At 38.2% G+C, this 27,269-nt stretch overlaps 1 protein-coding gene across 1 annotated transcript; it reads right to left on the bottom strand.

Annotated features, from left to right (window-relative positions):
• Nucleotides 1-26,771, bottom strand: MTMR6 (myotubularin related protein 6). The gene is made up of 14 exons (XM_032207683.1): nt 26,687-26,771; nt 22,548-22,664; nt 20,452-20,614; nt 19,360-19,517; nt 18,512-18,640; nt 17,386-17,520; nt 16,093-16,225; nt 11,038-11,147; nt 9,828-9,953; nt 8,529-8,578; nt 7,457-7,657; nt 6,614-6,748; nt 6,409-6,535; nt 1-5,648 (listed from the first exon to the last, which is right to left on the bottom strand). Exons 1-14 carry the CDS (start codon nt 26,708-26,710, stop codon nt 5,388-5,390), a joined length of 1,869 nt encoding a protein of 622 aa, XP_032063574.1. The 5' UTR covers nt 26,711-26,771; the 3' UTR covers nt 1-5,387.
• Between the last annotated feature and the right edge of the window lie 498 nt (nt 26,772-27,269).

Below are 27,269 nucleotides of genomic sequence, written 5' to 3'. Positions count from 1 at the left end.
TACTCATTACAAAATTCCATTTACTGAAGTTTTTCCATGAATATACATCAAGCGTAATCCCAGCACACAGATAAGTGACTTTTACAGAAAGCATTACATGGAGCAATAAATGGGTTTAGACAGCCAGTCTTCCCAGACACATGACAACAAAACCAGTTTTCTTTCCCTTTGCCACATCCAGCATTTAAATGATTTTTTTAAAAATAGCCAGGTCTGAAGTTAAAATGCAATAAGTAAACTGACTGTGGAAGTCAAGAGGCACTCAGAAGCCCTGAAAGAGAAAATAAGCAATATTTTTCAAAGTTCACTAGTTCAGGGGTAGAAATCCCTGAGAGCCAGAAAAAAAAACAAACCCGTTTTCTTTGATGAAAAGATGCTTGTCAAGGGACATTACTGACAGCCAGCCTGTGAAGATAAACTGTAAGATTGAAGAGTAACAGTAAGGCAAAGCAAGCCAGTCTGGGTCTAAATGTAATGCTAGGTAACTAGGAATGCTGTTGTGGGGCAGCCTGGCAGGCACTTTACCAAGACTACCTACTTGCAAGAAAAGCCTTCAGCAGGGACATCTGCAGAGCACAAGATATGTACACGCCAACCTTGTTGTTAAGATGGGAAAGACATTTAGAGTATGCCAAAAAAACATAAGCCCACTTAATTATAAACAGTATAACTGACCTCAATAGCTAAACCGTAAACAAGATGAAACGGAATATTGCACCCCAATTTCAAAGTCACCACCAGGACACTTAGTACTAGAAGCCAGTAGGTTAAAAAAAAAAAAAAAAAAAACAGATCTAAACCTATTCTATTGTTAGATGTCGGTACAGAATTGCTCAGCCTCAAGTGTTTAATAGAATAGCTCTTTGAGTTCTCCCTAACCTGGAAGCTGATGGAGAAGCAAGCTTCTGACCTTCCACCTCATGCCTTCCCTGAGCATGGAAACAGCTCTGCTGCTCCTGCTTTTTATGAGTGGCATCCCAGCAGGGTCCTGCTCCTTGCTGCATGCTGTGACCAGGGCTCTGACTACATCCTTCTCCTCAGCGTATTGTGCGTACAGAAGTTGCACCATTGAATTAAGATGCTGTGCTGATTTTCAATGCCTTTTAACACGTAGGCAGGTCAAGGCAGCTAGATCAAATGTAAGCACACCCATGTTGTTCACTGAGGCTGAACCAAGCCCTCAGAATAGTTGAAAACTGCAGTACTTCCAGGTTTTTGAAACAACCAAAGCATTAAGTAGTCTGTAACACCTGAAAGGCACATCAAGCACCACAATAAGCAACACCTGGAGGAAAGCATGGCATAAAGGGTGAAACTGAGTCAAAGTAGACCAGCCAGGTGTAAAGATCTAGTCCTAAAGGGTAAAGTAGGTTTCACAGCCACTATACAAGTCTGTGATCAGCTATAGGCTTAGAACTCTTTATTTAGTTGCCAACAGTTCCAAGAGCAACTTCCAGGTTCTGACCCTTACCTAAAGTTGAATAAACTACCACCAAGGAGGAACGATCGAGTTTGAGGTCAGATCATCTATAAACTAGAAAGCAATCATGGCTCTTACCAATCATGGTTCTTATGTGAGTTAGGTGAGGATCTCGTGTCAGCCCCACTTGTTCAGTAGCAGGGCAGGTCTTCAAAGAGCAGGTGCTAACAGCACAGGCCCTGTGCTATTTCAACACAGAATTTCTTTGTATTATTTATGTAACTTCCTCAAGGGGTTAGTAGTTAAGCCAAGCTACTCCCAGCCCTACTTCCCTTCTTTTGTAAGGGAGCTCAGGAGCCACAACAACTCTGCACATCCATTATGTGCTTGCTTTACCAGAATAGGAGCAGCAAGTTCCCAGAGCTCTGCCGAAGCATTACTCCTCATCAAAAGGTCTTAGGAAAGCAGCAGCTACAGAGAAAGAACACATTCTCTTTCCCTGCAAGGCATTTTCCAGTGTGCTCACAATGAGTAAGAAATACATTGAACTGTAGCAGTTCGATTTGTAATAGCCTTCCCCAGAAAACATTATATTCAGACATTTGTTCCACATTACGGTAGAGATGTGCAGTTCTATGGAAGGACTGCTGTTCCAATTCTCTAAATGGACTCTAGACTTCAGGCTTTTGCTCTAGATTTAGGTCACTTGTAATTAGATGTGTGGAAAATTCAGGCTCAGTTCAGCATTGCTTAATTAATTTCTTAGTCTGTTGATTTGGCTGTTGTCCTACAAAACAGAACACTCGGATATTTAAACTTGTATTAAAAGAATACATCATGACAATAGCTAACCACCTAAAAATAAACTCAACTCTTCCTATACTAGTGAAATAACTATTTCAAATTGCCTGGAATACAATGAGAAAACTGTTTTAATTGCTCAGGTGAGCCTATCAGCTTTGTTAATTAAAGGGGATAATTTTTCCTCTACAGTGCAATGCACAAAACTTAGAAAGCCAGACTTTTTCAAGACCTTCTCAGAACTGGCACCTGCTAATTCCGTGCTTCAGGTCTTGCAACCAATGAAATAACCAACTATAGCAAGTTTCTACTCAGGACATTATATTCCCAACCACCTGGACAATGCAGGACAGTGCACCAGCTGCAAGTTAGAGCCACAGCTAGAAAGAATTAGAAAGAATTCAGATTTTTTTTTGAGCTGTACTGGCACCTTTTGATACTGTAATTGCTCTTGAAGCAGCATGCCTGTGATAAAGTTCATCCACTGAACTCTGAATCAGAATTATGACTCAGAATTATTTCTGCTCCCAGAAGGCTCCTGCCACATCTTTTTAGTCAGCTTCTCAAAGGACAGAGAACAGTCCCACTGAGCTGAGTCCCGGCTGTCCTGCCAAGCCTTGTGTTGGAGCTCACTGTGCTACCATCTATTTACCTCACCACAGGTCCCACGTGCTTTAAGGTAGCTTTGGCTTAAGCCTAAACAGCAAACAAGGACAGACAGCTGCCTCTCTGCAGGAATGTTTCTCACTGGTGACCATGAGGGCCGAATTGGCAAAGCTGTCTGGACTTTGTAAGAAGGCTGCTCCATGCATCAGCCTCATAAAACTACTCACATACTGACCACAGCAAAGTATCATTGTTTTGTTTTGTTTTTTAAACGCAGCAGGTTTTATGCCCAAGCAGATAATTTTACAGCACTTTAAAGCTGACCTAACATGCCTTGATTTAAAATTGAAAGGCATCCCAACTCTTATCTGAGTGAACTCTTCCAATAGAAAGGGCCCAAAGACTGAATTAAGATCACTTTAGCAGCCCTGAAAGGGAACAATCTTTTAAAAAGCCTTATATACAAGGGTACTCTGTTCTTAAAGTAAAAAACACATACAACAATATTTGCAAAAAAAAGCTTAATATAATCTTTTGAGTCCATAAACTCTAAACAATAAATATGAAAAATGTACATGGCACACCAGAGCAGCTAAATATTAAAACAAGTACAAACCGATAACACTTGCTTATATTGTCAATGAAGTTTGTTTCCGTAGTGAGATGCAACACAAGCTTAATAATACAACATGTTTTTCAAAGGAAAACCACAGAACCAGTTTGATACAGGAGGTGATGGGTAGACAACAAATAACAAGGCACAAAACCCTCGCTTGCTGCAACCCTGTAAGGCACCACTGTGCAAATTGCAAATGTGAAACTCAGTCAAAACTTGCAGTGGAAAAAAATTAACCATGTTTAAATGACAGGGTAATGTATTTTAAAGATGACATTATCTCTTCAGGAATAAAAAGACTTATGAACATTTATTTACATTTATAGGCTTTAAGCAAACAAAATAGTGAATTATACTCACCAAATACAGGGGTCACAGTTAACTTCACCCATAAAACTTTGCAAGTGCAACTTGATCATGACATATATTGGCCTTAATATAGTACTGGATCTAATTTGATGTGGAGGGAAATTACCAATTATGTCAAGTTATGTGGGGCACAGACCAGTGATTTTAACAAAACAGACTTTAGGGATTAGGATGGGAATAAACTCATCTTCACTTATAACCAAAAAGGATTTAAATCCAAAGATAAAAAGCTAGTGGCATTAATCTAACAGCATACCTAGGGATCTTAATACCCAAATATGAATATTTCTGTTACCTGCTCAGAAAATATCATGAGATAGAAGTTGACAAAAACCTTCTCCCTTACTAGGAGGCTACAAACATCGAAATCTACATTATATAAACTTATGTCAGAATTTCTACTGTATCCTGCTAGATGAAGATTTTATATAGTTACATACGCGGTTTCACTACACTCTGCAGATTTATAAAAATGCACAGGTTGGACAAATTTTTATAAGGTAAGAGGGAGGCTTCACTAATTATGAAGTTTTTCTCCCGGAGAAAGATTTAGGAGGCACTCAGTTTCTTATGAGCTCCAGACAAATTAAAGATTTTTGTTGTACTCAGGAACAATGTCAGTAGACTACTTTCAAACTTCTGCTTCCATTCTTGGAACTCAAACAATGCAATTAAGTAATCTGAATAGTCAAGTTCCGCTCAGATATTGGCTATATTTTTTCTTGTGTGTTTTACTCTTTATTCTACTTATATACCTTACCACAAATCAAAACACTTAAGATCAGACAATGTATACTTCCAATTATGCTCAAATCTACTGAGCTACTAGATTGGCCTGATTTTGCTCTCTATTATATTTTAAACAGAGGAACGGGAAGAAAGAACAGTCTTCAGTAATAGGTTGACATTCAAATAGCAATTTGCTGAAAGGCTGTGCCAGCTTAGGCATGCTGCATTCCCTGTATTCAGTCTTGTTTTAAGGAAAACAATTTGAACAAAAACAAAGTAAACAGTTAGTTTACAGAGTGCAGTAGTCATGAACACCAATATTACTGATCAACAGGTTTAAGGCCAACTATTAATGTTTTTAAATACTTTTCCCATGGCACTTAATACATTGAAAATTAGTACTGGGTGTCATATAACAAGGGCATACATATTTGTATTATATGCAATATATATATACACTTGTAGCTTCAGTCCCCAAAATACAAAGTTCAAGTTTTCTTGCCCAAATAAAATCAATGTGAAAGACCACCTGTGTTTTCCTATAATGAATAAAGATTACTGTTTTAATTTAGTGCAAACCAACCCAAAGTCCAAAGACATACCTCTCCTCAGTTCTTAGTCACTACTTACCAAATGCCCTTATTTCTTTTAAAATACAACTAATTTTTTTTTTTATATGTATACATATATATAAGAACAGCAAACACCTGACAATTAGCATGCTGTTCTAGTCTACATTAACAAAACTTGCCAATATACAAATCATGTTTTGGTCATGCAGCACAGACCCATCCTCAAAATGTCTTAATTCAGCCAGGCTGGAAGAGAGAAGCGCCGTTCCAGATTTCAACAGGTCATCCTGGCCACTCCGTACTCTAAACTGACAACAGCAGGCTCAGCTTTTGAAAACTCTTCCATGAATTCACTGTAGCGATTGTCCGCTGTGTTGCTGCCCTCTATAGTTCTTACAGCATCATTCACAGGGATCAGTGGCTGCTCCTTCTTGAAACATGGAGGCGTTTTCAGTGCCACAGGTGCAGGATGAGCAGACTGCTGATGTTCTTTCAGAAGGACTGCATCTGGTTGACCATTTTTCTGCTTTATTTTCTGAAATATGGAAAATAATGAAGTGAGCATCACTGCTTTACTGATGTTTTGCTTTGAATGAAAGAAAACCCATTTTTTTTCCTGGCCAACTCAGATTATTTCCTTTAATACTTTTACGTATTTAGTCTGGGGTATCTAATAAGCATTAGGCCACTGGGTAAGCCAACATTTTTTCCACAGTTCACAACAGATGCTACAAGCACTACATGCTTAAAATATGCTGCTGAGCAGGAGGTTGCTTGTTTGTCTATAGAGAAGTAAAGACTTTCACGCTTGTCCCTTATCTGGGACTATCACAATACGAGTATTTTCTGGAGTACAGACAGAGGCCTCAGTGGTACTAGCAAGGAAGAAGTTTACAGCAAACAAGAACTCTTACAGACAACTCAGTGCCCTTATGTCCTTATGACGACTTTTCCTTCAGATCTGAAAAATACTGAGCCAGTTTGTTCAGATGCAAGAATACACTGAAAGATGTTAGAAAGATGTAGAAAGCTCAAGACCTATCTACAGTAGTGCTTTCGTAGGAGAAATAATTCTTGGGTAAGGCAAAATAAGTTATATTTAAGAACAGAACGTCAGCTGCATAGCCTAGCATTCAGCATAGAACACAGTGAAAAGTGAATTCAACATTACATGGAACAAGCGGTAGGCCATACAATAAAGGCATTCATATGAAAGCTAGAAGCATTATTACAGGCTTTGCACATGAATTTGTGGAACAAATCACAAGTAAATACACTTATTTTGCAATACTCACAGCTTCCAGTTCTTTTATGTCTTTCTCCAGCTGTTTATTTTGTTCACTCATGTTCATGATAAGATCATACACAGATTGCCTGGGATGCATACTTCGATCAAACTGGTGGTACATATTTCTCCAAAACCTGCACGTAACAGATAGTTTTAACTATGCAAGATAAAACAAATTTGAAGACAAGATATTGTATACAATTCAAACTTACTTAAAATTGAATGACACTGTATTAGGCTCCAAAAGAGTTAGTTCTGGAGAAAAGTCTGGACTATACAGAGGATTCTGGTACTTCTTTTGTTCATCCAGAAGGAACGGCCACAAGGAATATGTTTTCTCTTTTAATCTTAAGGCAAAAAGAGATCAAGGTCAAGACACCAACTACAAACAAAACCCAGAAGCTGTTCAACTCAGCATAATAAATAAGATGGATTTAAAGATGTCATCAGAAACATTTATAAAACTGAATTAAATGCTCTCATTAAAATCAACTTCTTCCTGGTATATGCTGACGTTGGATAGAACTACCAGTTTTAGAAGTAATAGTCCTTATATCGTCCAAGTTTTGCCTCATTGCAATAAATGCTTTTTAAACATAGTTTAAGACAAAGATGAGCCACTGAAAGCTTTCCAGAAGTTTTCCAACAGAAAGCATTGAGACAGCCTATTAATAATTTTAACTGACAACTATTAGTCTTGAACAGGCAACAATTTTAAGGTTGTCTAAAAACAGATTAGGGGAGGGAACAAATGCTCCCAATTCAGACAGAAAATTGGGAGCACTTTCTTTTTATCCGCTTTTAGGAAAGGAGGGAGAAAGATGCCTTGACTTTCCTTTAAAGATGAGCAGGGTATTTTCTGCCAAAATTAGAACTGTCTTCTCATGCTTTTGCATGCTAAAACACTGCCATTCCCTGATACAGTTCAACATCACTTTCTGCACTACCAAACCTCCCAGCTTACTTCTACTCAGAGCCCCACATGGAGCAGATTTGCAGGAGTTCATTATAGTCTCCCAAAATAAGCAAGTAGACATTACAATATCCCTGCTTACTTTAGTTCTTCTCGCTCTTTTTGGCAATTTCCAAGGAAGTTTCCAAATTGGCACGAATGGACATGTTCATGGATCTGAAGAAGGAAAGCTTCATTGTACTCAAAGGCCTGTGGAAACTGCTCCATCAGATTCCACACACTTTCTAAAAATTGAGTGAACACTGGCGAGATCTCTTTTGGATCACCATCCAACTGACAACACCTGAAAGAGATTTCATAAACAGACTGAAACTGGCTTAGATTAGAAATTGAAGACAAGCACAACTAAGGTTTTTGTCGTTCAAAAACAATACAGCAGGCTATTCTTACACTATTTTTGGTCTGGAAATAAAGTACCTAACTTCAAGAACTGGGGCAATTCATGAATAGAAATAAGCCTAAATTTAACCTATTTTTCTGACTTGTAAGTAATCACATCTGTATTCAGTAAAGAGCTAGATATCTTTATTCAGTAAAGAAAAGCAACACAAGACAATTTAATTCCTTTGCATCTATTACACCCATAGTCAACATTTGAAATACATGAGCTAAAAGTAAACTATAAATAGGAAATAGCAGGAAAGCTGTTGTCATAGCTGGTGACGCTCAGAGCAAGGAGAAAAACAGAACTATTGGCATACAGGACTTCTAAAGGTAGAGTTATTCTATCATCAGAAGTATGGGTAAGTGTGAACATTTAAGCAGATCAAAACTTTAGAAGGGTTTTATGTTGTCTCAATGGCTGAGAGATAGCTTTGGGTTTGTCTTACACTGTCTATGCATATATGCAGATTCAGCTGCAGTTATCAACATGCAAAAGTGAGGTACCATTGACATTAGAAACTTACATCTGTAAAACAACCACCTAATAGATATTTGAATAAAAAGTGCACAAAGTGCAATGTCAACTGAAAATAGCTTATCCATTGCAAAATTTCTGGTAACGATACAGTAGTTTAACATTCACAAGCTATTTTTCCTTTCTTTGTAATACTACGTAAGTCTAGACATTAATGCAAAATTTGAAATCACTTAATGAAACATTTATCTTTTAGTGTACTGTGAATTTTTTTTACATCAGATGAGCAAACTACCTGTCAGAGAACTTGTGCCCAAAAGAAATCCAGTCCTTCTCTATCAGAACCTACAGGATAGAAAAAACAAAAGTATCTAACAAAATTTTAGTAAATCTTACATCTATAGCATTAACCTCACAGGTTATTGATATATATAGTATTCCAAATTAACTACTGTAGAAGCAACTCTTTGCTACTGTGCATTTTTTGTTTTCCTACAAGAGACTGTCAAAGCACATTTCTAAAACTAGTTTCTAAAGCTAGTAAGAAGTTGAACAGATTGACAATCAGAAAAATACCTTTAAACCAGGCTCACTTTAAGCATATTAATGCTTTACAGCTTCACCTACATGGATTCACATAAATGGATTATCACTCAACTTTCAAAAAATTAACTGCTAAGTATGTGAAAAATTTTAGTATTGCATTCTTGCTATTATAGTTTACATAAAGCCACACAATGTAATCTTAGCAATTTTACTGCTATAAGATGCTATTAATATCAACAGTAGCTTGTTTTATCACTAGTTGCAGTATCAAATACCAAAAACATGACTGTCTGCTTATGACAGAAGGCTTTCCAAAATGCCAGTTGACAGGAAGGATTGAAAAAGAAGAAAACAAGGTTCCTAACAAGTACAAGTTTCCTAACAATTACACATTCTCACTATCTAATCAAAGCTATCTAATTCCTTATCAGTTTACCTTTTGTAGCAGTTAGTAGTTTGTGATCAGTACAATTTTGTTCTTTAACTTTCAGGTATTCCCATAAACCCTTACATTGCTATGGCAAAAACAGTTGATTTTCCTACTGTGAAGTTTTAAATAATCATATCAAAATTCTTTGATCACCTCTAGAGAAAGATGAAGACATTTAAGTTGCTTAAATATGTTCAGGTCTTTATATCACTGTGGCTGGGGATGTCATTTTTAGATTTTAATGAAGTTAATTTGGGACAAATATTAAGAATGTATAGCTAGTATAGTTTAGTACATCTGTGTCATGTAAACACTTTGGAATCTTTATTTTGTAGTTAAGTTTTTCTTTATTTTGGATGAAAGAGGCAGTTATTACAACTTTGCTGCAGGGTACGTAAAACAATCTATTTGTATTTCAGTTTCTTAGGTTATTTTAAATACGCAGTTCTTCCCCCCAGTCAAGTATTTCTAAAGGAAAGACCAACTGCAGTCTGCAAAACATTTTACATCTGTTATTATAAAATAGCATCAGTACAGTTAGACTCTTTGCTTTCACACAAACATTTTAAATCCTTTGATTTACCAAGGAACAATTCAACAATACAACAGCTTGCTTACCATGAATCCTTTGATTGTTCTGTAATAGGAATCTAGTAAGAGAGCTCCAAGAGAACAAACTTGTGAAGTCCTGTCCCAGCCATCTGAGCAGTGCACTAACACACTTGCACTCTCAACTGCTATTGCCTGCAAAATAATTATTTCTTTAATGAATGCTCTCTTGCTTAGATTGTTCAGTCAGATTTTAGTAAATGCATACAAAAGCTTCGTTTATCCAAAACCCAGAGTATAGTCTAATTAATACAAGAAAAATATTATGGGGAAGTGTATTGGATACTACCAGAAATCTAGGGATTTCTCTTCACTGAAATGCACAAAATTCCCTATTAACAAAAGGAAATTTCATTATCTCCTTCGCAAAAGGTAACATGGACTTCTACAGCAGTTCCTGTTTCTACCCCTTGTAAAACTAGAAATGCCCTCAAAATGAACACTAAGGAAGAAGCAGACTACACATTACAGACCAAATAGGTTTATTAGCTTTCTATTTGGTTGTTTTATAACACCCATTCGCTACTCATTATATTACTCAAAAGTTAAGGACCAGGAAGGAGTCTTTCGTTTCAGCTAAGAATTCAGATCTATTCAAATTTAAGTTTGTTAACCCAAATATTTGAGGATCATCTGATCTTTAATAGCATCCACTTTTAACTGAAGTATTTTCCTACTTCAGCCACTGAAAAGACAGTTTTCTTCTTTACTTCCCTTCCCCCCCAAGCCTCTTTCATGTTAAGCCCATAGCATCATAGGCACCTGGCAAATGCAACTGTACTTTTGAATTTTTATAAACTGTCCTGTTTGCTTGGTAAATGAAATAGCCAATTTGTCTTCTCTGATATTAGTGCCCTATAAATTCTTTTTTTCAGTGTATAGTAAATAATAGTCGGCTTCATCTACCTTCAAACTAGTTACATCTTTCATAAATACCCAAAGAAATCAACAATCATAAATCTCTTCAAGGTGAAGAAACATTCAAAGAAAATCAGAAAATATCAGCTGGCACATTGAATATCTCCAACCATAGAGAAACACATAAGGCTTAAAGCAACATATCAGATGTGTCTGTGTATTTCAGACATTTCCCTTTTTGCAAAAAGGGAGGAAGCAAAGAAGAGAAACTGCATTTGCAGAGTTTTATGCTTTATGCACTGTTAAGTGTAATTTTGCCTGATAGCACAAACTACCCTCCAGGAGGCAGCATACAAATTACCTTGACTAGGAAAACAGCAGCATCCAACACAGCTTTGATATGACGCAGCCATCCGGAACTCTCCAAACCAGACAAGAAGTCATTGACAGACAAACCCTTTGTGCCACTGACTGAAAGAAACAGAGTTAGAAAGCCCTAAGCAGTTAAAACTACCCATAATATCCTACAACAGAGAAAGTGCATTATAAACAGCGTAGAATTACTCTTCATTGTTTTAACTTGATTTGAAACCTCTTTGAGGAAACCACCACACTCAAGCGGTTAAGAGATAGGCACTACAAAAGGTTCTCTGCCCAGAACTCAGCTCTGCAGAATTACAGAAACCTTGAGTGACAAGATTAAGATGCATCTTTGTGACAAGAAATTTGAATTACACCTGTTACACACAGTTATAAACCTTGTTTTACCAAGAGAAGGGACAAAAATGCCAAAAAGCTTACTAGAAATACTTACCAATTACTATTGTTATTACTAACAAAGTAGCTGCATGCAGACAACATTGGCAGTCTGACTGCTTGGACCTAACTATGAGAGTTTCATCACCTTTTCCACTCTGCCTAGTAGAATAAAGCAAGGGCAGTACAAAGAGAAAATGAAGAACTGAAGACCAGGCAGATTTTGTCTACCTCCATAACTAACATAGTGTAATGCTGACTGATCTCTGCCATTCTTTCTCCGTGTACTTCGATCTCATAACAGTAAGAACCGTTGAAGGGGCAGAGGAGGACTCAAATTAAAGGGAAGTTGTCATGCAGCATAGCAGCAACAGGTATAGAGGTAAACCAAAAGAGTTTCTCTCAGATGCTGAACAATTCAGAAATGAGACATAACCAGGTTCTTGAAGGACGCCACGCACCCATGGCAAATAAAAATTGGCTAATAAAAAAATCAGTTATTTTAACACAGGATTTTGAGCACCAGCTCTCAGTTGCATTATTGTTTAAACACAAGGAACCGAAAGGGAGCTGGGGGGAGATCAGTAACTGATCTACCTTCCTGTGCATGTGATTCTTAGACATACCTGAAGTTGCAATCTACAAAAAAATACCTGTCCCTGCCACACGAGAAAACTATTTTCTGCCAAGTTAGTGGGGCCCAGATAAAAACAAGGTGACACCAGAGCTGGAAGTTGGTAGTAGAGATACTCATACAGCAGCTGCAAAATAATCTTTATCTCTGACTATGGGAGGAGATGAGCTCCTACAGCTTTCCTGTATCCACAGGACACATTGCTCAGCTTTCAGCCATACAAATTTTGGTATACTCCCTATTGCTCAGGAAGACTCATAGCACTGGTTGCTGCTGAATGCTGTAACAAAGATAGGCTTCCAAGTCCTGCAGTACTTTTTTCTAGAGTCCATAGATTTTTAACTAGAAAAAGCACTAGCAAGCCACTGCACAATGAAATAAACTACTTAGAAACCCCTGGAAACAAAACCTGATATTGAAGTGCAGCCTGTAAACACCAGGAAAAATCAGTATAAGTTATGCTAGTTTCCTCTAGTATTTGGATAAAAAAACAGCAGTTATTGTTAGGCAAAAGTTCTGCTTCCAAAAGGTCTACAAAATAGAAGAAATCAAGAACCACCTGATTCTCTCAAATCACTCAGTCTTTTACATATTTACTCTCTCCCCACCTGTTGCTCCATAACACTTGTTAAAACACAACAGTACATAAACAGGTCCACCACTAGGATAAAGGAAAAATGAAAAATATCCTCCCATAAAAATCTGGAAGCCCAAACATCTGCAGGGAATGGATGGGACACAGAAGGCAATACCAAGAGGCATTACACATGACTGCACACCCCTATATCCTACACTTCGTAGTTTAAAGCCTATGTATCTAAAATAAACATAACAGGCTTCTAGCTCTTGATTTGCTTTCACACAGATACTTCTGTCCAAACCAGCCTTTTCATCATTTTCAGCTTGGTAGAAACACCTGACCTGGTTATTTTCTGCTTCTAGACAGAGTTCTTTGGTTTGAAAATCCAGGCAGAGGTACAAACACATATGTCAAGCCCCTGTAATTAACATTCCATTTCTGTGGATCGACACAGACATTTTTACTACTTAGTGGTGAAACAAAGAAATTGCATTAACACTTCTCTGGACACTTCTGTGCTAAATAATCACTCTAGTCCCTCATGTTACTCAAAAGGATCAAAGATGACTTGGCACCATTGAGATGTTTAGCTACTTCACAAAAACTATCCTTTAAGATAGTTTTGACTATATGTACCATAAATACATGCACGCAAGCCCAAATGACTCACTGCCCCATTGCTGATTGTCCTTACACACCAGCAATGCCTTAGGCAGCAGTTGTTGCATACAGAGGTGACTGGATCCTGCAACCAGAACCTAGAGACTGAAGGAAGCACAATAGGTGTGGGGCACAGGTCATTTTTAAGCAAAAATCCCCACACAAACGAACTCCATACAACTCACAGAAAAACTGTCAATACACTTCCACTACAACAGCAGCTATTATTGAGCCTTTTTCCCTCAAGTATTTCCTACAGAAGTGCTCTTTCCTGACTTAAGCAATACACTTTTGCTTATCAGAATTCAGTCTTTTCAGACACTTAATGCTATATTTTTAAATGTATAAAAGGTGGGATTTTCTATATTCAACCCTGTAGCCAAAAATTGAAGATTCTTCAATTAGTGTTGTACAGATGGACAGTCAGCCCATCAGGGGCACAGGGTCATCATGTCTACACTGAAGACTAGTTTAAAGTTCTATTACACTACACATAAGACCTTTAAAAAACACAGCTGAATCAGAAGAATAGACTGCAAAGCATGTTATCACATTGTATCAACATCCTGCATTAGTGAAAGATGTTGGGAAGGACTGTGTCTTACATTAAATTTGCAAACAAATGTCTTCTGAAGCCTTTCATTAGGGTATGAAGGAAGCCAGGCAGATAGACAAAGAGCCTAGGATCAGAAACAGGCTGAAGAAAGAATAGCAGTTGTTTGTTATAAATAAATCTGAGTACAATCCCAGTTACAAAGACTCTTGAAAGAATAGGGTCATTGGTATCCTATCACTGATTAGAGAGCATTCAGTTCAGCATATCTAGGAGGAAGGTGGCACACAGAAGTTAAATGGCATTTTCTTCAACTTGAAACATGAATAATTTTCACAACACCTCCTTCCAAGGTCAATCCTTCACACAAGGGAAAATAGATAGGGGTTCAATCAGTAAGGAAAGCTGTTATTATGAAAAATACATGATAGCATCCCACCAACATATGCTTATGTCAAATGGAAAGACTGAAGTCCGCAGTTTAACTGTGATACATATACATGTATTTCTGCATCAGACATTACTACACAGAACAGGTGTCAAAAAAAATAAATAAATCTAGACGCATGAGCTATTTCTCTGGAACTGAAGAAGAGATTAGAAAAAACAGGGATTACCCCAAACTTCAAAAAACTTAAAGTTCACGGTCATATTGCTAGTCTTTTTCTTCAATAAAGTGTGTACAGGAATAGCAACAAAATACATATAACCATAACTCAAGTACCATCACCTCAAGGCAGGTGATTCTCCCTCTCTACTCCGCTCTCATGAAACCCCACCTGGAATTCTGTATTCATCTTTGGGGACCCCAGCACAAGATGACATGGACCGGTTAGAGCAAGTCCAGAGGAGGGACACAAGGGTGATCAAGGGGCTGGAGCACCTCTCCTATGAAAGACAGCCTGAGAGAGCTGGGGTTGTTCAGACTGGAGAAGAGAAAGTTCCAAACAGACCGCATTACAGCCTTCTAGTACTTATAGGGGGCCTAGAGGAAAGCTCCACAGGAACTCTTTGTCAGGAAGTGGAGTGACAGGACAAGAGGGAATGGATTTAAACTAAGGAAGAGTATATTTAGATTAGGTATTAGGAAGGAATTCTTCCCTCAGAGGGTGGTGAGGCCCTGGCACAGGCTGCCCAGAGAAGCTGTGGATGCCCCATCCCTGGAGGTGCTCAAGGCCAGGCTGGATGGGGCTTTGGGCAACCTGGTGTGGTGGGAGGTGTCCCTGCCCATGGCAGGGGGTTGGCACTTGATGATCTTTAAGGTTCCTTCCAACCCAAGCCATTCTATGATAGCAGGGTGCCTGAGCAATTGGTTAACAGCAGATACGGGTTGAATAAAAACGAATTAAGACTACACTAGTGATCTGTAAAACTTCTTGACCAACATAGCTAGAATGTCTCTTCAAAAGGAGACTTCCCTACAGGTGCAATCCTTCCCAATGACTGGAAATAACAGAAGAGAAACATATGTAACTAGGAGTACGTGTAGAAACCTGACTTCTGTCACCATGCTTTAATCACAGCATTAATGCTCCCAAGTGTCTTAAGTTTGTTTTCATCTGTTTACCTAAATGAAATATTAAGAGAACTAATTAAAAAAATCATTAAAATAGAAGACTTCTGCCTCATCAATTTCACAACACTGTGTCAAGTAGTGGTGCTATGAACTGGCTCACTTCCCCCCTCATCTCCAAACATAAATACTCTACAAGATGCATCTACAACCGTAGGAGTGGTTTGCCAAGACAGAGTTCAAGTTTTGTATAGACCATTAGATCATGCAGTTACAATGAGTTCTGTGCAAACAAGTGCTCCTTGAGAAATGTTCTACATGTGAAGATGCATGTATATACATGTTATTTTATGTATTCACATACACAAATACATGTATGTATACTTGGAAAGCTCATCTTTCCCACAAGCCAATGACATACTAACCAAGTTAACCCCTAACATGTGCTGTTCAGTTTTCTTCAAAATAGCTCACATCACTGAGTTTACGGTTTAAAAGTAAACTTTTTTACAGTTTAAAAGTTTACAGTTTGCTTTTAAACTGTAAACTGTGAAGATTAATGGTTGTTCATTACCACAATGGATGAGCACAGCAAACTGGTACTAAGTGCAAAGCTTGGATAAAACACAGATGTCATAATACAGTTTAAGCTGTTATTAAATACTTCAGCAGAACGTTTCTTATTTTCATATACACTGTTGTAGTACAGTTAGAACATACCTTCCAAGAGTTTTTGTAAGCTGGATCTCATTACATGAATGTTTTCAATTCCAACAAACTGGAACCTAATGTTAGAGTAGTTGTCTTCATTTTCATAGCCCTTCCCAGCAGCTCTGTTTGCCATTGCATTAAGCTTAAAAGAGCAAAATCAAAATACCGTAAACCAGCACTTCAAATGAAATGTCAGATTAAGAAATAAAAACAAGCAATTTCAGTGCAATACATTAGGAAAAAAAAAGCACATACTATAAATAGATTCTAATAAATTAACAGTTTAAGCATTCAAGTATGAGAAAGGCATGGTTCACCGAAAGCAACAGATGGCCTATATTCAGCACTGACACATCTGAATAATGCATTTAATAGTTTCCTATTCTCTCCTCTGTGTATCCACCAACAATCCATTACATGTTTCATAACATTTCTGAGAAAAGACACCGCAAGGCGATTAACCTAAAAAGGAGTAAATAAAACAGACTTGACCATACATATGCTTTCTAAGTATCCTACAAAAGTTTGCTTGCAGCTGTAAGAAGTACAACTACAAAAACCCACAGTTGGCTCAATTTTTTACTTGTCAACCACACCTAATGAAGCCTGCTCAAAGTAAATTCTGCAATGCAGTATTTTTGCTTTACATCCTTGTTTTCTAACTCCTGCATTTGGAGATTTAGATTAAACAAATATCAATCTAAATGCAGATTGCTTAAAAAAGGGAAAGTTACTCCCATATGCCAACACAGGTCAAAAACCCAACATAATTTAACTTAATGTTTAGGTGTGACCTCAAAATGCTTTGACAGAATTTCTCCTACCTCTTCCTGTTTAATACAGACAGCACTAGTAGTTTTCACGCAACATTTACACAAGCCACTGTCCTCCCTTCTGTTCTAAAACAACCTCCAGCACAGCTCACTACTTCATAAGCTTAACTCCTAACAGTATAAAGTGCACTCTATTCACTTCTTAGCTGTGTTTTACATATATTTTTAAATGTACCTCCCCAGAAGTTTACCAACATTCAGTGAATTACAGAATCATTTAGGTTGGAAAAGACCTTCAAGATCAAATCCAACCATCAGCCTGACCTTAGATTTGTCTTGATAGTGGTTCAGCTTCTTCAAGAAAGCAAGCACTTGACCACTTGAATAGTGATACCTGTAGTTCTACCTTTATAGAATGCTTATATTGGGCCAAAATATTTAACTCTTAATATTTCCAAATTACATGTTATCTCAGTCTTTTGATGTTCAGGAAGATAGACTAGTCTGAAGAACCTGTAGAAGTACATACCTTTGGCCTGGTGTCCATGACATACATGTAGCGATTTGAGGGATTTGCTTTACTGATTGCTTGCAACATGTGCTCATCTTCCAGGCACCTGGCACTGAAACCTGAGAGAGGCTGACTGCATCTGCAAATCGCAGCCTATGATAGAACACAAAAAGACAGGTTAACATCAGTTTAGTATCTATAGTTGAAGCACCTTCCATAATTTTAAGAAGACACCTACGTAATTCATTTCATTTGACACATCACTTCAACTCAAAGCGCAAGTGTTCCAACTTTTTAAGCATGCTTGCGTAGACTAAGACAGTGCCTACAACTTTTTCAGGCCTATCTACAATGACAAGGTAGTTGACAATTTTCTCAAGTATAAAAACCCAAAGTACAGGCAGAATGAAAGAATTTTACTTTTTTACTTTTCAGTTAAAAGCAAACTGCTCTTGATGAAAAATAAATTATGCTTAGTTTTACTATTCTTAGGTATAATATGTTACAGTCTGAAGTAGTTTTTTGCAATGCCATTTTCAGTGATGTAATACATTTGCGAGGGTGTCAGGTGCATTTGCTAACTAGGAGTTATCTTCAAATGTATCTACTAGTTTAATATTCGTCCTTCAAAAATTCTTCAACTCAGCAAGATTACAATCCTGCTCTCCCTTCAATGATGGAACAGACAGGGAGAAGTTGCTTCACACCACTGTTTATCAAACCTTGCAAAATCTATTTTTATTCACCAGTTTTTTACACCTTGCAAATTCCTCCTCAACCTATGAGTTATTTTGAGTGTTTATTTTACACCACACACACTTTGACATTTTTCATTTATCAAGATAGATTTTTGTCAAGAGACATTTCATCTTGATCTTAAGGTCAGTTTCTGAAAGCTTTAAGAGATTCAACTGATTACTTGAGGATTTCTTTTAAACCGGCTTAGCTTTATTCAGCATCTTGTTAGACACTGCTACTGTGAGCTGTATTTAAGGTTATCGTGGGTTATAGATACTGTTCTCATTCAAGTCAGTGTACTTAAATTGTACACCTCACATTGTAAGGCATACAATTACCTCATGCACCCTGAGCTACCAGCAAATGTTGAGAATTTTCAGCCTATTTACAGGAAGAAAAACAATACCTTTTTATCCTTATGATAATAGGACAACACCGGGAATCTTCCTTTGCTTCTGAACTTGGAGCTACCAACAATTATGGGCTTGCTTGCAGTTCTGGGAACATAAAGATCTCTAGGATAGGTTTCGCAAATCTGAAAGACACGTACACATAGACATATATATGCACACAGGGTACAAACCTAGTATGAGATATATAACCCTACACTATTTTTACAAGGAAATAAAAGGCAAAGGGTAAACACCAACATAATTCTCTATATACATGTAAATATCTCAGAAGAGACAAACCATGAATAAAAAAGGTACAAATTGGTGTCAAAGTGATACAACCAATTACTGCTGGAAAGCACCAATGTAGTAGCATTCACCTTAAGGAGTTTTCAGTAGAACTGCTGAGCATATGTTTCAAGTAAAATAGTCTCAGTATTTCCATCATTTTTATATTTGCAGACTACAAAGATGAAATCTTATCTGGAAATCAGCTGCACCACCACAGCCATCATCTTTCACAGTCAGCACTACAGAACCTAATGCAGAATCCCTCTCAGTTAAGAGAGGAGAACAAAACAGCAGAGCACCAGAATTGTTGGGACTGGGTTTCAAGTAGGTAAGTATACCCGAAAAGAAACAATTTAATGCACATACACCCTCAGCGAAGCATGGAAGAAAAGCTTCCATTAGAAAGTTGTGAGACTGTCTGATTAAGGAGTTAATTCTCTCCACCTGTGAGTTTTACTTATGCTGCAAGCCAAGTGATTTCATAGCATCAGACTGCTTTCTATAGGGCTAGAGCCAGAGGATGAATCAAAAACAGATGTAGAGTAGAACATTTTTCCACTACAGTCCTTACCTTATAATCACGATTTGCATCAGACAACTGCCAGTAATCATTTGGCACTCCCATTCTCTTATATTCTTCTGCTAGATCAATAAGCTGCCAACCTTTGACTTGCTCAGATTCATTTTGCTTTGGATTATATGAGAAGGCATACAGTTCTTCATATTTTGCTAAAAGGTAAGGAAAAAATAAGACTATGTAATGAACTGCCTCCAAAAATGCATTGGTGGAAGAGGTAGCACAGTTGACAAACCTTAAAAGTTGCCTGAACCACAGAAGTTTCAGGCTTTAAGATTCTCAGAGTGATTAGATACTTGGCATTTTTGAAATATTTATTCTGCAACTGCAGATATTTAAAGGTAGGTTATAAGATCTTTCAGGGAAGAGAGCCTGACCTCTTGTACAAGGAGGGACATTTAAGTCATTAGGGCAAAGCAAACGTCGCAAAATTAAGACTGACAAAATAGCAAGTTATTAGAAGAGCTTCAGAAGAACCAAAAGAACAGATACCTTTAAAAGTAAGAACAGAAATATAAGTCTACTGATCATTCAAAGCAATGTAAAAGTTTCCTTCAAAAAAGCTTTCAAAATACTCTCATTTTTTCTAATACTTTTTACATGGCAGATGACAACATTTTACAGTGGTCTAGACACATAAGAATGCAAGAGGCCACATTAGATTTACACAAAAATTCTGTCACCTAAGTTAATAGTGTTGTTTTAGCATCAAAGCTTCAGCTTATTTTTTGGAATTGCATGAAAAGAGTAACAAATTAGTACTTGTTTAATAGCATTTTATCTATGGACTACATCATTAAAATGGTAATACACACTTCATTTCACAATTCTGAGGCTAATGCTTGAAATGCTGAATCTATAGGAACCTTGCACTCTTAAACAAGATCAGTGAGCTACAAAAGCCAGACATTTTCTGAATCTACATATAGATTAATACTTTATTATTAATAAAATTCTTTGACTCATCTAACCCATTGAAAAGTCTTTTACATAATGTACATTTCACAAAAAAATAAAGCATGCAGTTTCTCACCAACTTATTACCCAGATACATACTACAAAGCCTTTTCCAGTTTGAAGTCTCACCTGTTCTCGACAGCTGAAGCAAAGAGTTATAAACATCATGACAATCCCTCTCTCTGGGAACAACAAAGTGAACTATCCTGAAGTTCTTGCACTGGATGACAAGGGGGCAGCCAGAAGTAGTCAAGGGAAGTTTTTCCACTGCAGCAATGTGATGATGTAATATCTACGGTATACAAGAACTCAGTGTAAGCATGAAGATGAAAAATGAGAAAAACGCATATATACAACATCTGACATAAGAGATTAGCCTGTACTGAATATGGATTTTGACTGATTTTCTCATTATAAAAAATAAGAAATCCAAGTTTTGGTCAAGATACGATGATCTGTTAAAATTTAATTATTTTTTCCCCCTCATATTTTAAACTGTCTCCTAGTCTTTATAAAAAAAGATAAGTATACTTTTAAATGCAACAATCAAGAAATAGAACTCCACTGGGGTCATTCTAATCCTTTTCCACAGCTTTGCTAACTGACCAGTTTACATGGTATTAGGCAGGGTCCAAATAAGTTGTCAGGTGTTTTTTTTTTTTTTTTTTTAAGGATCTACAGAAACATACTTTAGAATTTCATCAGGCAAAAGAGAGCGAGTCAGGGAAAGCAAGTAGTGAAGATTTTAGAATTACATTTTCTTTTTCCTATCAGAGGAGCTCACATTAAATATTTTATTCATCAGTCATTTACTTTAATCAGTCTGCTAGTATTTGAGCCAAGAGTACAACTTGAGACAACTCAGACTGCTCACAGGGATATAGAATGAACAGGAGATAACAAAAACCTCTCCTGTGTTATCCATTGTGCTGATGTAGTCACCACAGTCATAGCTAAGTGCCTTTCAACCACTTTAACAGAAGACTGTCACAGTATTGGATATCTGTGGCAAATCTACACAGTTTGGGAAAATGCAGGAGAAAGTAACAGCTGTTCAACCACAAGAAGAAAGCCACTGATACATTACCTCAGCTGAACAAGATGCTCTCAAAAGCATTTCAATTACCTCATTGAAGCAATCATCTCCTCTTAAATATTGATCAGAATTAGGCATCTGAAAACTATGCTGCCAAATATGCATTTACAGAGAGACTATATCCTGAAGAGACATCATCATAATTATACTCACTACTTGTGCTATCACCACAAATGCAATATTCAAAATACAGGTTTGATATCACCAAAGTACAATCTTTTAAAGCTGCACACTGGGAGATACAAATAATGTTTCTGAATCACATTCTCCTCAGTAGTTCCTCCCATGTGAGAGGATAGCTGTTTTGCACAAAGTTGTAGACTGTATCCAAATCACTGAAAAAAATATTTTATTGTAAGCACCACGAGACATCTCATCAGATAACCAGGGTATAAGGTTAAGTGCAAGAAGTTTCACCTACAGAAAAAAAAATGAAGCCCAAATGAGATTTAATCCTAGAGAAGCACAGCACCCTTAAAGGAACTGCACTCAGACAGGCAGCTGTGCTACAATGGAAGCCAGAACTTGATGTACACGCGTGGCACCAGGGAATGGAGCAATAAAAAAAAAAAAACTAGCAGGTATTACTGTTGTACAAGTAAAGTTGGCTGGTACAATGGTCATAGCCATCAAGAAGCTGCAGCCCCTTCTGAACTCTTTTGTTCTAAAGTATGTATCTTCAGAATAAAACCATTTACCACTCTAAAAAAGTGCATGGAATCACCAAGCCTAGATCTTTGAATTTTGCCATCTCATTTAACTTAGGCAAGACCTAAATGGAAGGCAAAGATTTCTGCATTAAATTATCTAACAATCTCCCGTTCCTTCCTCTGAACTGCAGTGCAAGTCAGATGTTAAAAAAAGCATTTGTTCAGGAAAACAAGCAATAGAAGAAATAACAGCAACTCGGAGTGGAAGTTATTTTCAACATTATCCAATTTCAATGGCAAAGGTGTCATACAAGAGCAGGAGCTGTGAGTCATTAACTTATTATATCACAAACAAGCAAATCACAGGGAATAACTTCTACATTAAACATTTTAGCAAACGAATTCAACCTCAGATCAGGAAGAACACATGCATCTGAAGAACCTACGCTTTCTGAGCCACAAGCATTTGATATGCTTACCCAAGTCTCCCTCCTGCTTGAATCTATGAATAACAGATGAGTTGCTGTAAGGTACAGAGTTCCTGTCAGAGACTTGTTGCTGGTACTGAACCTATCCAGTAATTTCACTTGCTCTACCTGTAAGAAAGAAGTGGGAAAAAGCAAAATTTAGTTTTTTCCTTAAACACAAAGTAAAAGAAATTTTTAAATTACTGTGCAGTAATTTAAAAAATGATAAAACATAATACAGCACACAAGGCTACTCCATCCAAACTATTAAGAACACACTTGTGGTCACATGAGCTTGTGCAGAATGACCATTAAAAATATCCTGTTTCAATAGGAAAGCACACAATGAAGTGACAAGACTAGGTTCAGCAGACTTAGTCTGTATACATAATATGGTTATTTAATAGTAAACGAGACCAAGGTATTAGGCTTTAAAGAAAAAGTTGAATTACTAAAAACTTTCAGACTGCTGCCCCAAAGCACAGCAAGCACATGCACGAACAGTTTCCTGTTAATTCAATGCTGGCACATAAATAACAACTGATCTGATAGGTTCTTCTCCAAACAGCTATCTGTATCCTCACCACAGACATAAAGATTAACTCTCCTGACTTTACTTTTAGATATCTACTGCTATTTGTATCATCCCCAATCTTAAATCTGCATTATAACAACCTTGCCTCACCATTAAAATCAACTCTGATGAAATGCGAGCACTGCATTAACAATTAGAAACAATCTCCTAGAAATTCAAGGACTGTGCTGGCATTTGAAACATCAAGATTTCAAGCTTGAATCTTCCAAGGGCAGATTTTCTCCTCTATTCTCTCCTGTTCCATCAACATTATTATCTCAATCCTATGGAAAAGCATTTCAGAATAAAGCAATTTCTAGATAGCCTGCATTTTATCTGGTGCTCATAACATTACAGTCTCCACAGTTTACTTTATTTGAGGCAAACATTACATGACTCAGTGTGTGCAACAACAGGAAAGGACCGTGGTGAATGGCTTATCTCTATGCATTCCTGTATTTCTTGGCAGCACAAGCTCATTAGTGCCAATTTAAAGCCATTTTGCTGGAAGCTTGATGCTACCACCATTATATTCACAGCTGAACTCCAGAAACTTTCCCACCAGCAAGGCCAGCACCCAAATCTGAGTCCACATTTGCAGCACATATGTTAGACTGGTTTTAATTCACAAACCTATTTATCTGGTGAAAGCGTAGATAAAATATAACAAAATTGTCCTTTCAGTTTAGGTATTTCTCACAATCTGGCAAGGCCTAACTTTGTCTTTGAAAATTAGAAAAGCAACGTAAGGCATCCAAACAGAATGGAGGAAATGTGAGTGTCTACTAGCAGCCAGTGCTGCTATAATATTCTGGATTTCAGTTTGGAAAGGAGAAAAAGGAGAAAAATGAAGTTACATGTATTTGTACTTTGAAATGTTACCCTGTAATCAGCAAGGTATCAGTGCTACATACAAAGCACCATAACCAATACAGCACTGTCAAAATCTGCGATTTGTTTTGGGCAGTTCTGCCTGCACCTCCCTACAAACTGAGAAGTGCACAGAACTGCAGGTTTGTTACAGAAATACAGCCCACAAAATCCAGGCATTCAAACTTCTGTTGCCTTCCATACAACAAAATTGTTATTCTCAAGGCTGTATTTCTACGTTGAGGAGAGGAATTAGCACATTTCAAGACTCCTGTTAGAGCCTTATAAGATATCCCTTTAAATTAGGAGGAGCTGTCCCCTTCCCCATCTAATCCTCAGCCTGGCAGACTCACATTTGACTTAGCTTGACTACTGAATCCCAAACTTCCACCTCCACTGGAAAACCCATCAGCGTTTCCACTAACAGATGACCTCAAATTTACAAACAGATCTGACTAAAGAAATCCCAGTCATTTCTACCACATTTTTCTTTAAAATATATTTTTTAAGGATGCTTCACTTCTAAAGCTTCATCACAGAAGCAATTTTTTCTCATTTGTAATTCCCCTCCCCCCCCCCCCATTTATGATATTGTGATGTGGTTTTAAGCATCTGTTACTACTTAAGTATAAAAATCACTTTCTCACTTATGAATTTCACATTGACCTTACTTCCTTGTTCAACATAAGTTTGTTGGACAGTTTAATTTCATAAGCAGCTAAACTTTTCAGGTAGCTGTGCCAACAGTTCTAAGACAACTTCAACATTTCCATCAAATGGAGTTAAAGAAAAAATAAAATCTATTTCAACACCTTCTGCAGGATGACAGCTTCCTTGCACAGCAGTCAATTTGTGCAAGACTGCACTGTTATTTCATGCTTGTTTCACTATTTCTTCAGTAAAATAAATTGAAAAACTGTAAAGAGCAGCCAGATTAGAAAACATGCGTGTCTCCTGCCAGTCAGAATGGGATCCAATTCAAGCCTACACTTGTAGGGATCTTGCACAGTACCTAGCACAGGCTGTACTTCAGTTTTCTTGCTTCCTATAACTGCGATATTCAAAATTACTACAAACTAGTATATATGCATTTTAATCCACCTGGATATCCAATAACCTGTAAGCCTTAAAAAATTAAGGCATCATAGTTCTAATCAAGAACTCAGGTTATTTTTAGCCATAAATCCATCACTTTAAGCAGACTTTTTGGGGGTATGATTTATATCACTTGAAGCAATTTGAAGTCCTTGCCCTGGTTTCAGCTAGGATAGAGTTAATTTTCCTCCTAGTAGCTGGTGTGGTGCAAATTAACTCTATGCTAGCTGAAACCAGGGCAGCCCTGTACCTTAAAACTTGGCTGCAGTGCTTGTTTCTCCCTTCAGAGAGTTATATTGCTACATGAAGGGTTTTCTTAGCAGATGCCCAAAGCCATGCACAAGCACAACATAAAGACATCAGCAACCTGTCAATAATTATGGTCTCAATTTCAGTTTTGAAACTTAAATATCTATTCAGATCATGAAGATATTTTGCATTTAGTCTAGTTTTTAATTCTGATACCAATGATTGACTGTAATAATGCTATTTACAAATAAGGAGTTCCAGATTTTTAAGTGGGCTGATAAAGAAACCTTACCCCTAATCTGTCACCTTGGTACAAGATACTTCCATCCAATAAACCAAAATGGCACTCAGAACATCTTTGAGAGACCTTCCTCTAGCATTACTTATGCATGTAAATATATATTTAAAAAAAAACACTAGCTAAACTATACAAAAGAATTATATAAAGGTATTTTCCAAAATCATAAAAGTCAGTTCCTTTATTTAATTATTGATTGTAAGTTTATCGGAATCTAACCACTCCTCTCCTCCACACATCTATAAAACTTGATTGCAGTCTGTCAGGCTGCCAGGTCATGGAACTAATTGCTCGGTCATTTCCAAGGCACAACAAATAGAGGAACGGCCTTTTCAGCAGCCTTTGCAGTCAGGACTGACAAGAGAAATACTGTTAAATCGTGATTATGTAAGAGCTGAAACTTTAAAAAAAAAATAATAAAATCTTATATAAGTGATTTACAGAAGGAGTTGATAAGACTTGTACTTTTTTCATTATAAAGGAAAGAAACTAATAAGCTAAAAATAAAGTAGAAGAGTCTAGAACATCAACTGCAGCTTGACTAATTTTTCAGAATACCCTAACAAAGCACATATCTACTGATGGCTTATATTAATGACTGTACAAATCAATCATTAAAAAAAAAAAAAGCACTTTTCCCAGAGGCTCTGCCCCCAAAGCCATGACAACACCCGAGCACAGCACAGCCGTAGTCCCCCAAATTGCTCAGCCCCCCTCTTTATGCTCAGCCCCTGCCTTCCCCCCAAGCCCTGCCACCCCAGGAGGAACCGAGCCGGGCCCCATAGAGCTGACAGCGCCCAAGGGGAACCCTAAGCCTGAGGGAAACCCCAAAATCCCCCCGGGGCAGGCAGCCACCCCCATGGGGACGCCCCAAGCGGCGCCGCCCGCCTCAGAGCCCCTCAGGAGGGGCAGGCAGAAGGCACAGGCGGCGGCGCCGGCCGCAACGCCTTCACCCGCGGCTGGCAGCGGCAGAACAGGACCGCAGCGAGCCCCAACGCCCCCACAGCGACCCACACAAGGGCGGCAGCGCTGCCCCCCCCGTCCCCCTTCGGCTGCCCCCCGTACCTTGGTGGTGCGGATGTGCTCCATGACGGCGCAGGGCACCCCCGTCCGCCACCACCCGCCGCCCTCCTCCGACTATCGCCGCCGGGCCGGGCGTCGCCTTAGAAACGCTTCCGGGGCGGGGCCGCGGCAGCGCGAGCTCCCTGCGGCGCCCCCTATTGGTCAGCGGGGGGGGGGGCAGAGCCCGCAGCGCGCATGCGCCGCCAGGGGGCGGCGCCATTTTGGGGTGGCCGCCAGGGGCGGCGCCATTTTGGGGAGGCTGAGGGGGGAGTGGAGGGGCGCAGGCGGGGATCCCAGTGAAGTAGTAACTTATTCGCGATTGCAATGGCGGGCGTTCCACAAGCAGGAGAGCGCGCCTACTAGTTCCAAAACACAGTTTAGTTTATATACTTTTTGATGACAGGACCCTCCCCTGTTTCCCCACTGAGTGGTTAATCCAGGTTCACAATCTATCTGATGCCTCACAAACAATGCATGGCCTTCAGCTGCCGGCCTGTTAAATTTCAAATTTCCTTTGATATTTTTACTGCTTAAAGTGGTAATATTTCTTCACTTATCTGACTTGACACTGTGATTTTCACCTAAT

This window comes from Aythya fuligula, chromosome 1 (assembly GCF_009819795.1).
Source record: "Aythya fuligula isolate bAytFul2 chromosome 1, bAytFul2.pri, whole genome shotgun sequence".
Classification (NCBI taxonomy): Eukaryota; Metazoa; Chordata; class Aves; order Anseriformes; family Anatidae; genus Aythya; species Aythya fuligula.
The sequence above is the reverse complement of the archived record's forward strand: the minus strand, read 5'-3'. Positions and strand labels throughout refer to the sequence as shown.

Bases quoted from the DNA above. Each gene is read 5' to 3' on its own strand.
- MTMR6 (XM_032207683.1), bottom strand. From the start codon at position 26,710: ATGGAGCACATCCGCACCACCAAG. The intron at 11,148-16,092 runs GTATGTTCTAAC...TGTTTCTTTCAG, and splicing joins CTTACAAAAACTCTTGGAAG to TCAGTGGCACAAAGGGTTTG. The intron at 8,579-9,827 runs GTAAGCAAGCTG...TCTATCCTGTAG, and splicing joins GAACAATCAAAGGATTCATG to GTTCTGATAGAGAAGGACTG.